Raw genomic sequence first — 15276 nt, 5'->3', positions numbered from 1 at the left:
ACTATTAAAAAAAACACACCCTCAAAAAGTCAATAAATGCATTTTTGAAATCACAAAAAGACCTTTCCACTTTCACAAATGAGAACAAGTTTAAGTTCTTTTGGCATACTACAATCTGGCAGAATGACAAAATTAGGCAAGTCACATTTTACATTTTGAATAAATGAAAATGTTTGGAGTCATATTCCCCGATTAGGATAGCCACAGGCTGTGGGTCAACCATACCATGGCACCCTCTTTGGAAAAGTGGAGTTATAATAGTTACCATATGAGTAGAAAAGTTCTCCAACTCTTGTGTACGGTGAAATACAACTTTATAATAGTAAGAATAAAAAAAATTATAAAAAATGAGCATGTGCAGTACGTTGAACAGGATTACAAATATTTCAAGTATTAAACCTTTTTTTAAAGCACATGGAAATAAATACAAAGACTGCATTATGTATTTATTCCATTTGATCAAGAAATATGTCTCTTCCAGTCAATCCTTGTTAATGACCTCTGTCCCTTCAGCTGAGGAATTGAAAGGGAAGCCGTCTCTCTTTTAATCCTTAATTCAAACGTGTAAGCCACAGATTCTAACAATGCCTCTCAGCTAGTGTGAGCGAGGCGTTCCCGTATTCACGGCAACTAGCAAACCAGATCCCTCTCCAGCCAAGGACTGAAGAATGATGATACCTCTTGATAGTTTCAAATGAATTTAGTATTTCATTACCACTACCCTGTAGCTGGTGAGGGGGAAGGAGAGAACATTTTAAGGAGGAGTTTGTGCAGAGAGCTCATATTCTATTTCTCGAATATTCCTACATCCTGAAGACACTGTCCTACCAGGACTGGCTGCCATCGTGTGAAGTCCATGGTGGACCAGAGACAGCATACCACGGTGGTGACAGGAGCCGGACACCTGCGCCTCATGTCCCCACCCTTTCAAGGCGCTCCCTTTGGGAAAGGAGCGGCTCAGGACTACAAAGTGTCTTCCAGGGGACAACGGACCCGGAGCTGTGGTCGCTTGAACCATGTAGGAAGGGAAAACAAACCGGCTTTAGGAGGGCTTATTCTTGTGTTGCTTTTTAAACTTCCACAAAGCAGTTGGTACTGTTCAGACACCTCTGAGGTTCCCTAGGTACTGTGATTTGGGCCAGATTTCCACGTTGGCCAGATAATAAAGCCCCCATTCATTAGCGGACACTGTGCCAGACACTCGACACATGTTCTCACTTAACATGTGGGGGAAAGAAAAAATTACACAGAGGGGAAATACTATCATTTAACATACTCGCTCACATCCCCAAACACACACAAATAAGTCTGAATTTAGGGTTAGGAAAACCATGAAAAGGCTCTAAAGTTAATATTTAGAGCAGTGAAGGGCTAATCCATTGACATGTTTAGGGCAATGGAAGGGGTTTGTTTTGGTTAAAGAACATGAATTGGCCCAAAACACACTTTGTTATGACAGCTGTCCCCCGCGCGCCGCTCCCCCCCCCCCCCGCCCCTGCCCCCCCCGTATGCTTCCTGGTAAATGACCTCTAACAAGCATGCAGCAGCAGGATTATGGAACAGGGGGCAAGTGAAAGAGCCCATAGACCCTGAATCTGGACAATCTTTCAGCCTCCGGCCCCTGCTCAAACATGCTCATTCATAACTTCCGCAAGCAAGCTTGCTGGGTCGAGTCACCTTGCCAAAGACAACTAGACTTGAAACTCAGGGTTAAGCATGCTTAGCTCTAGCTTTAGACCTCTAGCTGCAAATCCTAAGCAGCACTCCCACCATCATATGCATGTGATTTTAGCTTTCAGGTGACTTTTATATCAACTTTCTTAGTCTCTTAGCAGCCTGGCCGAATGTGGCAGGGTGTACACCTTGAGCGTGGGTGTCTATACGTAATACCAAATGAAAAAAAATACAACAAAAAGCAGTTCCAGCTCCCAGCACATTACTGCCTCAAGGTCATTCAGTTTCCAAATCTCAGTGGAATTCTGAATGAGAAATGCTTTTGATCTAAGCCTCAACCCTTTTTCTTTTTGCAACCCTGGGAGGTCGGAGGTTATCTGAGAAGCTGAGACAGTAGCCAGGATGTTGACTTTGCTTCCTTGAGAGCGCTTGTTCATTCCTTTATCCCTCCAAGTAATATTACGGCTTCTACTTTATGTGAGGCAGGTAGATAGGAGAGACCAATGAACAAAGACCCTTGTCCTTGTGGAATTATGTTCCAGTGAGAGAAACAATCACCTCAAAAAATAGCAATTCACATTGTTAAAATGTGATTTGCATCATGGAGAAAAGGAAAATTAGAGCTGGAGGGAGGGGTGGGGGCGGGGAGAGACCACAGCAGTAAGGAGGTGGCCAGGCTGGGCTAATTGAGAAGGTGACATTTGTAAAAGAAGCCAAACCCCCCACCCTCCAGTTACCTGCTGCAAGAACAGGGCAGGCAGGTGAAGAAACTAGCACAGAGGCCGTAAGAGGTGAGAGTGCCTGGAAAATTCCAGGACCAGCAGGTCAGTGTGGCACGAGCTAGAGAGAGAGTAGTGAGAGAGGCAGAATAGAAATGGGGGACAAGAGCCAACCAACATGGGTTGTTTCAAGGAGGGAAAATGTGATATAATGTACTTTAAAGGATCACTCTGGCCCAGTCGGTATGGCTCAGTGGTTGAGCATCGACCCATGAACCAAGAGGTCCCCAGTTTGATTCCTGGTCAGGGCACATGCCTGATTGTGGGCTTGATTCCCAGTAGGGGGCGTGCAGGAGGCAGCCGATTGATGTCTCATTGATGTTTCCATCCCTCCCTCTCTCTTCCTCTCTCTCTAAAAAACAAAACAACAAAACAAAACAAAAACCTATTTAACCCTTTGCACTCGCTTGCTTTTTTCTCGATTCCTTTATTCTAATGCTAACCGTGTCGAGTCACACTCGACATCCGAGTGCAAATTAAAGGACCATTCTGCTAAGGGACCAAGCAGGAGGGTGGCTTGGAAAAGTGGCAGGGAGGTGAGGAGGTGAGGGTCTCATTGCAGGTCCCTCCCCTCCTCCCCCCTGCACACACAGATGAGAAGGATCGGATTCACTTCTCTCACCACACAGCACTGTTACCTAAACCACAGGTAACCAGATGCTAAGGGAGATATTGTTTTCACCTGTGTGTGAGGGTTCATTTCAGTTTTACAAACGATGCACCAAGGCTTGGCACAACACTTCCACCTCCCACTGCAATCTCCCCTGAGGACCTGCAGAGCTATTTTATTTTGGGGGGGGGGGGGGGGGGGGGAGGGGCGGCTGGGGAGGAGCAGGTTTGCTTTCAGTTTATTAACGAACCCTGGCGCTGTACCCAATGTTCCTGTCACAAGATACACTGTCATCATTGGGGACATAAATGCCAAGGAAACAGTTCCGTTCCTGAGTCTCCCCTGAGAAAACTTTAATTATAAGGGAGGTTACTCCAAAACAAGGTGAAAATGGGTGTCTGCTGAACGCAGTAGGGATCACCCTCCGTGTCCGTTTGAAAGGCCTCTGTGTCAGACACACCATCGACTTTCAGTTTCCACGGACCATATACTCATTTAATTTAATTAATTTATTTTTCTTTTTTAGAAATATATTTGTATTGACTTCAGAGAAGAAAGATAGGAAGAGAGAGAAACATCAGCGATGACAGAGAATTATCAATCGGCTGCCTCCTGCACGCCCCCTGCTGGGGATCAAGCCCGAAAACCCGTCATGTGCCCTGACAGGGAATTGAACAGAGACCTTCTGGTTCATAGATCGATGCTCAACCACTCACATACTCATTTTAGCTCTGATTTTGTAATCACTGCATTGTACTTCATTTCATATTCATACTCAAGGCAGCAAGAATGTGGAGCCCAAAACTAGCAACATCATGAAAAGCTGCCCCAATCATTCTGATATTTGTGTGTTTCCTCAATCTCTAGGGTGACACACAAATGTATAGCCATAATGGGCTCAGGATGCAAAAAGAGGAATAAGCCCACCTTTAAGCTGTAACAACGGAGACCACCCACACCAGGCCACACGGCGAATGTTTCCCTTAAACAGAGGCCCATAAATGGCATCCAGTCAATATACTAACATTAGACGCTAGCAGGAAAATTTGATTAGTTTCCTTTTGCTGGCGGAGAGGCAATGTATTACCTCGATAGCACTGACAATAGAAAATGAAAGTGAATTAAGACCCATATAAGTCATTGCCTTATCACGGAAAATGCTATTTTATACAGAGCTAGCAATACTGTCACTTGAAATGGCTGTGATTTATATGAGAGGGGGCAATGGGGATAATTTATATAGAGGTGAAATGTAAACCTGTAGAGAACGATTTTAGGTGAAAATGTAATCGGAAAGCACGGCAGAGCTTTGCAGACTGCCACTTCAACTTTCTTTTTCTAAAAAAAGGGCTCCGTTTCTCTAATTCCAAAACAGCTAAAATCCCCAATGCACGCGGAACTCAACTATCTATCGCCGCCTCCCACTCCCAGTCCGAGTTGGAGGAAGCATTCATAACATGAAAATAGTTTGTGGTCCTTAAATGTGGCAGACACTCTCAAAAAAAAGAAAAAGAAAAAGAAAAAAAAGAACAAAGGCACTTTCCCCGATATGCCTTTGTATCATTATTTTATAGTCTGTGCGATCATGGTTGGCAGATCATCAATGCATCATGTGGACATAAGATAATAAAAATTTAATCTATGCCGTGTTTACTCTACTCTAGCCAAGCTACATTTCTTTTTTATGCCTTATGGACACGGACTGACGTGGGAATTTTGTCAACTATGTGAAAGGAGCGTGGAAGGATGAATGCTGGTGTTATTTTATTAATATCTACACCCTACTTAACACAGTGCACCAAAATGGAAAAGAACCCTCAAGTCTGAATCTAAAATATATATATGAAGCCATAGTGATAATAACTGGCATCTAGACTTTCTTAACCCTCGGCTATTGCTTTTTTCATCAATTTGTTGGAAGCAATTTTCAACTTCATTATGGCAGATCATAAAGGGGTGACCTGTCACGGTTGCTCAACACTCAACAGATGAGTTCAAAAAGTCAAAACCCTCAATATTGTCCACTTTCCTAGAAACTGCAGTAGGAAAAGCCAGACGGATCTGTTAACCTCTGTGGAGGTCTTAAAGGAGGAAGCCAGTTTCATTTTACTCCAGCCTCCCACAGCAAGCTTTCCCTACCCGTGTATATTTTACTTTATATTGTTATTTAATTCCATCACATACTTGAGTCTCATGGCACCAATGAAACTGTCACGTTATTAAAACAGGGTATTGGGTTTACTTTGCCAGTGTCACTTAAAACACCGAACTCATCACCAGCACATCCTGGGCTCAAAAGTAGCTGCTTTATTAAACCAGAGGTTGGCCTGCTGGTCTCTTTCTAAGTAATGTTTTATTGGACCCCGCCGGATCATTCACTTAGCCTTTGTCTGTGGCTGCTTTCACGCTACAACTACTGAGTTGAGCACTTGTAACAGAGACCATATGGCCTACACAAGTCTAAAATATTGACTCTCTGGCCTTTTAGAGAAAAATTTTGCCAACCCTTTATTAAACTGCTTACTCTTCTTTGCCAATAGCTGAAGAATAGAGCACATATATAATGAACATTTTTTTTTTTTTACTATTCTGAGTAAATGAACTTTTTGTTTTTCTTCTTTTTAAATGCTGGTTTGCAGAGCAAATCAATTATTTTCAACATTAGAGTTTCTTACCATGGTATCTTGGAGGAAAGGGCCATTCTCTTGATCCTGATCATTTCTGGATGCCAAAGATGTAGCTTCTCATACTCATTAATCTAAGAGGTTTTATTGGCACTGATGTGACATATAATTTAATGCACCACCACGTCTTTTAATGCTAGTAATTGTTTTGAATAATGCTTGGCAGTTTTATAAAAATATCACAGTTCTGTTAGAATTAGGGAATGTGGCAACAGAAACTAACAGTTGCTATTTTGCAATCGGAAGAACAAGTACGTTGCGGTGAAGAACAATGGTTCAAGTCTGGCCAAAGACTAAATGGCCCTGGCGTTATGACAGGACAACTCTGCTAGGGTGACCCATTCCATTCAAAGGCCACACAGTGAGTTACCTACAGTTTGCAAATTGTGAGCTTCTGAGGCAACAGCCTTAGAACCTGGGATGGTGGTTTGGCCTGATTTGATATGTTCTCTGGAAGAGGACTAGTCTATTCTATCTGGGCCATGTGGATGGGAGTAGACATCAACTGTTTCCCCTTCCCCAATCCTGCAAGAGGCCAGATCTGCACCTGTACAGAGACCCTAAGGTCATAAACACACATATAACTAGGCCACATGGCATCTCTACAGATGGTCATTCTCTAGCATATGCAGGGATTCTGTGAAACGAGGAAGACATGCAACTTCTACCTTAACTTGCAAATACTGAGAGTTACGATAGTGGTCTCACAAATTCAATTTCATAAACATCCGTTGAGAACTGGAGGCTTCTGACATTCTAACACTTCCACGTGCCTTCAAGTGTACGGAAAACGCACATATTTTTTACATCAGCCTTGTCATATCTCTGAATCGGGGGTGGGCACACTACCAGTCTATATGAGAGGGTCTCACCTGGGGGTGATTTTAACTGCCCCCTCCCCCCCAGGGCACATTTGACAAAGTCTAGAGATATTTTTAGTTATCGCAGCTAGGACGGTGTTACTGGCATCTAGTAGACAGAGGCCAGGATGCTGCTCAACATCCTCCATGCACCCACCACATGGAATCACCTGACCCAAAGTGTCAACAGGGTCGAGGTTGAGACCTTGCTTTAGGTGTTCTTTCTACCACAACTCACCGCAAAGAAAGGAGCAACATGGGTCATCTGTCATTCTCGTTAGTCAGACCCCTTGGTGTAGCCATCATTGGCCTCATGCTCTTTGTGAGATTAAATGCCATTAAGGAGTCAGTTTGCTTGCCATTACAGACACAACCTGGTCAGGAAAATACTACAAGAAAAAGATCATACTCTCATTTGAAACAAGCTAATCTATAAATATTTAATGGAGTAATGTTGTTGTTCACAAACATTGCACTGGGCAGACTGACGATGAAACTTATGCACTGTCCTAACCCCAAATGGGCAGACACAAAAGTCACCAAATGGGGAAGGGCTTTTTAAAAGGATTCAAATCCATATACAGTATAGAGGCAAAACGAAAGCTCTTCGTCTCATATCTGTTTCCTTTCCATCAGTAATTAGATTCTTCCTTGTGATAAAGCCCCAAATTCAGTGTCCCTTTACATTGCAATGTTCAAAATTGTTTTCTATGACAAAGATTTTAAAATATAGAAATACCTAATTATAATAAGTCTTGACAGGAAAATTCACACATTTTCTCTAATATGTGCAATCTTATATCGGTTTAACTGGAGAGCCTTTCCTATCTCATTTCACATTTATGATATGACTAGAAGCAACTCAGACTGAGAAACCCATAAAACCAACCACCTTCGTGAAAAGCGATACCCTCCAATGAGGTTGGTTATGGGGCTCTTGGTTGGAGAAGGAGCCAAGCGCAAGTCCAAGTTGCCAAATCAAAGGGGCTTGTCCACCTTTCTAGTTCTGGCTCATTGTCTCCAACTCCAGCCTGCTGCCTGCGTTTGACCTCCCGATGACCATGACTTTTTTCAATTCCAATGTGCAGCTTTGCTATAAATAAGATAGTATAGCTGTGCAGGCTATAAATAACTAGAAATTATATGCTTTCCCCAGTCTGTTTATACTAACACTGCAAAACCCTTCCCTTGCTGTGACTGAATGGCCTCTGTAGGTAGACTAAGAAAATATCACGGCAAAAATCACACTTCACCCTCCTAGAATGGAAAAGAGTCAGGGTCCCAAACACACTACAAATATATGGAGAAAGTTACTGGGACGGAGAAAATTACCAAAAAAAAAAAAAATGGTTCAATGTCTGTTTGGAAGAATTGAGGACACAAGTACTTCAAGAAAATACATTTATCAAGTAATATTGTTCACTTCCATTACCTAATGAAAGTGGGAAAATAACAAAATTATTTTGTATGCTAAAATAATGTAAAATAAAACTTAAAGTAAAAATAATTGTTTTGTAAAAGGGTTGAAAGACATTTAATTCATTGAGGCATGCTATATTCATGGCATTTATGAAAAGGTGTTTTTAATATTTTCCATCCACTTTCTATACTATCTACTATATTCTTAAAATGTGCTTCTAAACCTCAAATATTGTTTTTCTAATATAGAAAACAATGTCAGAACCAAATAGTTGGCCATTTGGAGTATGGAGCACAGCCATAATATCGTTTAAGTTTTGACCTGGTCCTGCCATTTTGATGGCTGGGGAAAAGTCACTAAACTCTTAAAGCCTCATTTTCTCATGTGCACAAAGGAAATGAGGAAAATGCCCACAGTGTTCCTGAGAGGAATAAATGGTCCATGAAAATGCCATGGCAGATCAATGTATTATCAATCTTACATGTGATATCCATATTTCCCCCTATTCTTTCTATGTCTACTCACTTCCAATCCTTGCAATGCTCTTAGAAAGAATGCTTTTCACAATAGGAAATATGTTTATTGTGGTAGTAAAAACCACACTATCCAAAGTTATACATAATTTGAATGCATTTGAATCTTATGAAGGCCAGTAGAAAACTTTTCTGCTAACATCTTTTGTAAATTACATAATTCTTCAACTATAATTTTTTCTTTTTAAAAAAAGATAATTGTTTTAATCAATTTTGAGACTACATTTTTTTTTCAGGATAATATAAATAAAGGCTAATTTTCTGTTGATTACCAGAGGGAGAGGAGGGTAGGGTGAGGTATACGCACTAGTACCTGTAGTTAGTACAATGCATGCACATTGCATATTGTTTCCTGGGAAACAAGTCACTTATAAACATAGCTACTTGTTAAACCATGGCACCTGTGAGCCTTAAGAAACAAAACAGTGATGCCAAATAAAACACAATAGCAGTGTTGTAGATACAATATTTTATAGAACTATACTAACTAAAAAGGAGCCAGATCGGAAAGCAGCTTAGTCAATGCCCTTAGCTGGATGGCTGGAGTTATCTGGCAAAATCAGACATCATTTCAAGCAAGGGAATGGAAATAGACAACTTATTCAAAGACAGGAAGGTGTTCAAGAGACACAGAACCATGCAAAGAAGGTGACGATACTGGACTTAAAACCAGCCATGCACCTCCCCTCCTTCCCCTCAAGTGAATTACAACGTACGTTTCACAGGATCTCGGGGAAGAGGCTCCTGGGTAGTCTTGAGTAAACTTTGGGACACTATGGAGAAAATAAAAGAACATAACTAAAAACAAAAATAGAAACATGAGAATGATGGCTGAAACTCACTCACATGATTCCACTAACCAAAGGAAAAATCAAAAACAGAGTCATAGAATTAAAAACAAAAACTAAACCAATATCCTGAGTTTGGGCTCCAGCATGGGCCCAAAGTCAGCGGATAAACAGAAGATATATTTGCACATAACATCTTGGAATCCTTTGTCTCTGATGGTACATCCAAGTCCCCTGTTGAAGGGTGATCCCTGGCTCCCCTTCTCCCTTAGCGCCCAGCATCACCAGTTCTCTTCCACGCATTCTCCACGGCATCTCTATCGCTTCATCTGTTCACAGGGCAGCCCCCAGCTCTCAGCTCTCGGCTCTCGGCTCTGGCTATTTGTTGAGGCTTCACTCTTCACTTATCCGTCCACCTTTCTAACTGACCCTCAGCCTCTCACGTTTACTTTCTTGATAAATTATTCTGTAACCCACTTCCCCTGAAACTGGGCACTGCCTGGCTTATCCATTACATCTTCGTTGGGGGCATGAACCTTTTGTAAATCTCAGCAAAATGAGTGCCATCCAGGGCGCCTCCAGAGGCTCCATCTGAACTCTGGTGCCCGCTGGCTGCTCCCTGAATCAAACCAAACTGATCAACTGGGGAGGGTATGTGTAGGGGCTGCCATAGGGTTTGGTGTGTGTGTGTGTGTGTGTGTGTGTGTGTGTGTGTGTGTGTGTGTGTGTGTGTGTGTGTGTTTTGCGGGGGACGGGGGCGGGATTCGTGTTTCTAACTCTTGAGGCAAATCCATCACTGCTAATAATTTTTAAAAGCCCTCTTTCTTATATGTTATGTGCATACATATTTACAGCCCCCTCCAAAAAAAAAACAAAAAACTCCACCTTGGAAAAGAAGGAAAAAGTTGGAAATATGTCAGGAATGTCCCCCAGCAGCGAAACCAGTCAGAATGTCCTTCACAAGGGCCCTTTGTTCAGAGGGTCCAGCGACAGAATCCCCCACGTGTTCCCGGTTACCTGACCCAATTAACTTCTTTGTCTGAAACTGAAGAAAGGAGTTTTTTTTTTGCCCTAGAAGCTTCAGCCATCCAATCCGAGCCAGAAAAGATGCCCGTGGGCTGCCAATTCCTCCACCTGTTCTCACCCAGGACAGCTCTTCCACAGGAGACCCACGGGAACTTTTCCATCAGATTCCACTGGGACACTGGGCTTCACCAGGGAAGGTCATAAAGGTGCAGGCCCTGGTTTGGTTAGCTTAAGCCTCTGATGACACCAGATAACAGTTATACAATCCCTATCACCCCCAGGCAGGAAGCAGCGGCTGTTGCCCTCACAAAGAGGGGAGAACAGGCAGGAGTCTCTCAAACAAAACAAGTCACAATTATTGAATTTCATCTTCAGTTGATCAGGTTGCATAACTATTTCTTGAGTAGTTAAAACTTCCTGCTCACAAACAAAGAGTAAATAAAATAAAGTTGGGGATTTAACGTGGGAGGCTGTTGAGAACAGAGGTCCGTATGCCCGCTGCATGACTTCCTGGGACCTACGTCTGTGGAAGAAGTTTCAACTCGCATGGAAGTCACCTCGACTTCATTTATTTATCCCCCGGAGTTAGGAACAGCTTCAAGTTCAAGAGAAAAGGCTTCGGAAATTGTATTCCCTGAGCCTTATGTCCTTGAAGGTTTCTAATTTAAGTCAAGAGTTGTCAGCGATTTCCAAGAGAAGACATATAAACCCGGCATTGCCAATGTCCACGTGTGAGGTCAGGGGCCACCGGGACATTGCCCCCTTCTGACATTTGAAGGGCATGTGCTCCATTCAGCCCCATTCCCTCCCCACCACAATAGAAGCCCCACGTAATGAAATAACTCAAAAATACTCAGTCCCAGCAAATAGGCCTTACCAATGCAACCGAAGCATCGTCAGCCGGGCTTGCAGTGGTAAACCTTATTTGCACACGTGGTGCACATGTACAGACCCAAACACACATGTACAGACCCAAACACACACGTACACGGACAAACACATACGTATACATTTGCAGAAGAGCTGAGAAGGCAAAACAGCAACCCCGGCTTGGCTTAAAGAGAAGCACTCGAAAGTCCCTAGAGATTACAAGACGTGTGCACCACAGCTAGTCAAAGAACACACCATGGCCATGCTGTGTTAGAGAGAGAGAGAGAGACGGAGATGTGTGCTCATGGTCGGACATCCTGGAGGAGATGCCCGGCCATTAGAGAGGTGGACAGAAATGGGGTTAGTGGTGGCAACAGACCCGTCCCCAAGAACCAGGAAAACCGATCGGTTACAAGGGAGCAGAGTCAGTGGCGAGAGAGACGAAAGGTGGCCAGGCTGGAGAAAGGTCCACTTACTGACGCTGCCACACACGGCCATGCAGTACTCCTCTGTGTCAAAGTTGTTTCGGTTGCCGCCACAGCCGCCGTAAAAGAAGGGGGCGCACTTCCCCTCGGTCACATCAAAGTACCAGCGGGAGATCATTGCTCGGCATGGCCCCGTCTCGGCTTGTTCAGAGCACACCTCTAGTCAGAGGAGACGTGGGGAACCACATTTTAGCATGAGAAGGCACCGGCTCACTGTTCACGCACATGTTTACGTTGCTAACGCATGAGTCCTCCCCGTGGTAACTCGCACTGGGTTTACTGGGCAGAGTCTGCCAAACATTTGCTGAGGAATGGAATGACCCGGCAGGGTTAACCTCGGAAACAAAGCAGTGCATTCAGAGCTGGTTGAATGTGCAGCTCTCAGTGGTAATAAGAGGGTTCCAGCCGAAGGTGAGCCAATCTTTCAGCTGCTTTAGATGAATATTAAAGGCCTCGAGGGTATCTGCACATCAAAAACCTTTCTTCACTTTGAAAAATAAACTTTTCCTTTATAATAACTTTAAATTACTCTGCAGGTACAAGGATTGTGTCTGGGGAGGATGCAAAAACTTTAATCTCTCACAAATATCTGACTTTCTTTATTCTGTGCCTTGAGTTGAAGCACAGAATAATTACACATATTTTGAAGGTGATCCAGTTTTCAGCTGTCCAATGACTGATGGTATTTGAAAGTATATGTAATATCTGCCAATGTGACTTCAAGTCAGTTGTATTCTCTCTAATTAAAAAAACGATTATTTGTATATTTACTTGTCCCTTGAACAATAAGGTTCCAAACAATAAAACATAATCAAGCAACTCTAATTTGTTAATACATACCATGCATTGTTTTACATTCAAACACATCTTACCTGTCAACATGCTTTGACACCCTCCCAAAGATCAGTTTCTTAATCCCTGATTGACTCAAAGTGTAGTAAAACAGCCTGATTTCATTCTACTTTGATTAGAATAAGAAACCTACCTCCCATGTATATTCCAGGCTGCAGGTAGGATTACAGAGAGCCTGCTGGTACCTTAGAACACACATGTGTCTTGCTTGTTCTTAGCTTTACTAACAGAACATGGGAAAGCAACCTTCTTCTATAAGATAAAAGCCATACAAAACCCAGAGCTTCCAAATGAGGAGTATTCAAGACTGACCATAATCAATTACTCAAAGACAGAGATCCACAGGGATGTCAAGGAGAACTACTGTTTTACTTCTCCATACACACCACGCATTGATCTTTCCACCAAGGCAAAGAGCTGATGGCAAAACCACAAGCTGCTGCCATCATGATGGTGTCAACAGAGTTGAGAGGGGCAGTCAGCTCTGAGCCCCGGAAGATGCGTGTCAAACTCTCTGCAGGAGAAATGTCCGGGGTACAGCTATGTAAGATGACTCCAGCTCTCTTTAGATGGTTTTCAGATGGAACCATCTGGCGCCAGGAGCATCAAGTTCAATGTCACTCATTATTAAAATCGTCTCACTCAGTCAGTACAGTTGCTTTGAAAGTCCATGCTCTCCAAGCAACGCGATTTAGTTGGTTTTATGCATCGAATTCTCTTGTAAGACAAAAATCTGCCAACCTGTTGAGGTAAGTATCCCACCCACTAGGCAATTCGATTTATCTTCCCCAAATTAAAGGACTAACATTCTGACTTATAGAGGGTAAGTTAGTTTTTTGGTTTTTTTTGGAGGGGGGCGTCTATATCCTCTCTGAGTTACTGACAAAGCAGCTTCTGGGCTGCAGAGCGAAAAACCAAGCCCCAGGTGCCAACCACAGCCACCAGCTGTCTCCACTCCTGGACTTTATCTTTAGTTGTAATAAGTAACAGTAGGTTGGTTTTCCCCCTTCTCTGTATTTCCCTCACCAATTTGTACACATGCATGTAAACATTTCTTTTTCTAAGAGGCGATAACACTTCTCATTCATCTCTTCCTCAGGCAGTACCGATTCCAACAAGACTACAAGGCAATGGTGTGTTCTGAGACTCCACTTGGTTGGCGTTGGCACTAGAGTTACAAGTGGCCACTCCCAAGGAAGGCACAGAAGGTATGACCCGAAGTCACAGGGGCACAGGCAACAAGTCACCATGCCTCAACAATGCAAGCTGATCCTCACATTTTATACCTCTCCGAGCACCAAACACATGCCTTCTGACGCCTGTCTGCCACAGGCCCCAGTACGCATCACAGCTCAGCAGGGCAGGAAGCATGCCTTTGCGATATCTCCTATGCACTAAATAAAAGTGGTAGGATTTCAGGTGGGTGCAAGTAATGAGATGAAAGAATGACGATCAAAGGAGATAATCAGAGATAGATATTTGCCTGGTGTAAACTAGTAACAATTCTTACTTCTGATAGAGGCAAAACCTCTCAGTCCAAAAATCAAACATTACAATATACTTTTGTTTTCCTATACCAAGCATGAAACATAATAACACATCCATTTTTTATAGTATATTAATTTTATTTTTCTTCTGTCTTTTTCTAAATGGCTATGAAACCCTTTGTTATAACTAATTTGTAGAGCCCCAATCACTAAGAAAAAGCATCCAGAACTCAAAATCCATTTATATGCCAACTAAGTAAACAGAAAGAACTACAAGATGGGTCCCCTATTCTTGCTGAAATCTCCAGAGAGAGTCTTAATCCATCAAACAAAAAAAGCAATGGAAGAGTGACAAAATCTCCATTTGGAGAATGTTTTGTTGGCTCTTGAGACATTATTGTGGCTGCTGAACTCCTGACCTGGAATGGCTTCAAATAGTTTCATGACCTTGGTGTGGACATTGGGGACAATGTTTCATGCCTTTTTGATCTTTGTAAGGTAGGTCCTTGCTGAGATCTGTGCTGGATTCAACACTAAACTGCATTTGGTAAAAGCCAGTATTATACAAACACAAGGTAGAAGCAGAGCGAGAGCTCCCTACATTATATAAAATGATTATGTAATTCACTGTCCAAAATATAATGCTTAATCACAAAATATTAACTCTGAACGGATTTCAAATTGGAGCAATTTTTTGTGGACAACCAAATTATAATGCTAATTTTACACTTTTTTAAAAATTCAGCATGAAGATAGCTGTGAAAGTGTCAAGCTAGGACAGGGAGAAAAATCCCCATTTTCAAATATATGATAATTATATTGCCATTTTCAAAAGCAAAGTTAACAGATTAGCAAATAATTAGCTTTAAATAAGCACTAACTGAAGGGTAATTTTAGAATAATGGAAAGCTTTTTATTATTTCATTTTTAATAATTAAATTTCAATTATTCTCATACTATAGGAATGTATATAAAATAAAAGCCTGTATTACATGGAATGTATGAAGTTTAAATTAATAAATAGCAACCACTTGAATAATCCAACTTACTAATCAAACTAGAGTTATTTACAAAAAGCTAGGAATTGAATATTCTGATATTGCAAAAAAAATTATGAAGCATACAAAAAAGTTATGAAGCATAGTTTCTCCAAATGCTGCAAGAATCTATGCACAATTAAAGTTCATATAAATATAGCTACATTCCTT

At 42.1% G+C, this 15276-nt stretch overlaps 1 protein-coding gene across 6 annotated transcripts in view; it reads right to left on the bottom strand.

Moving 5' to 3' along the window:
* APP (amyloid beta precursor protein) overlaps positions 1 to 15276 on the bottom strand; it is a 223589-nt gene that overhangs the window by 76459 nt on the left and 131854 nt on the right. For 2 of the 6 annotated variants that reach the window (XM_079766777.1, XM_079766778.1), the window contains exons 7-8: positions 11721 to 11888; positions 9277 to 9333 (exon numbers count right to left, since the gene is read on the bottom strand). The exons of 2 other annotated variants lie outside the window; for them this stretch is intronic. In XM_079766777.1, the coding sequence (XP_079622903.1) occupies positions 9277 to 9333; positions 11721 to 11888 (225 nt within the window). The remainder of the gene's footprint in view (positions 1 to 9276; positions 9334 to 11720; positions 11889 to 15276) is intronic. 2 more of the 6 variants (XM_079766779.1, XM_079766780.1) reach the window with 1 other exon arrangement.

Source organism: Cnephaeus nilssonii (assembly GCF_951640355.1).
Source record: "Cnephaeus nilssonii genome assembly, chromosome: 3".
Classification (NCBI taxonomy): Eukaryota; Metazoa; Chordata; class Mammalia; order Chiroptera; family Vespertilionidae; genus Cnephaeus; species Cnephaeus nilssonii.
The sequence above is the reverse complement of the archived record's forward strand: the minus strand, read 5'-3'. Positions and strand labels throughout refer to the sequence as shown.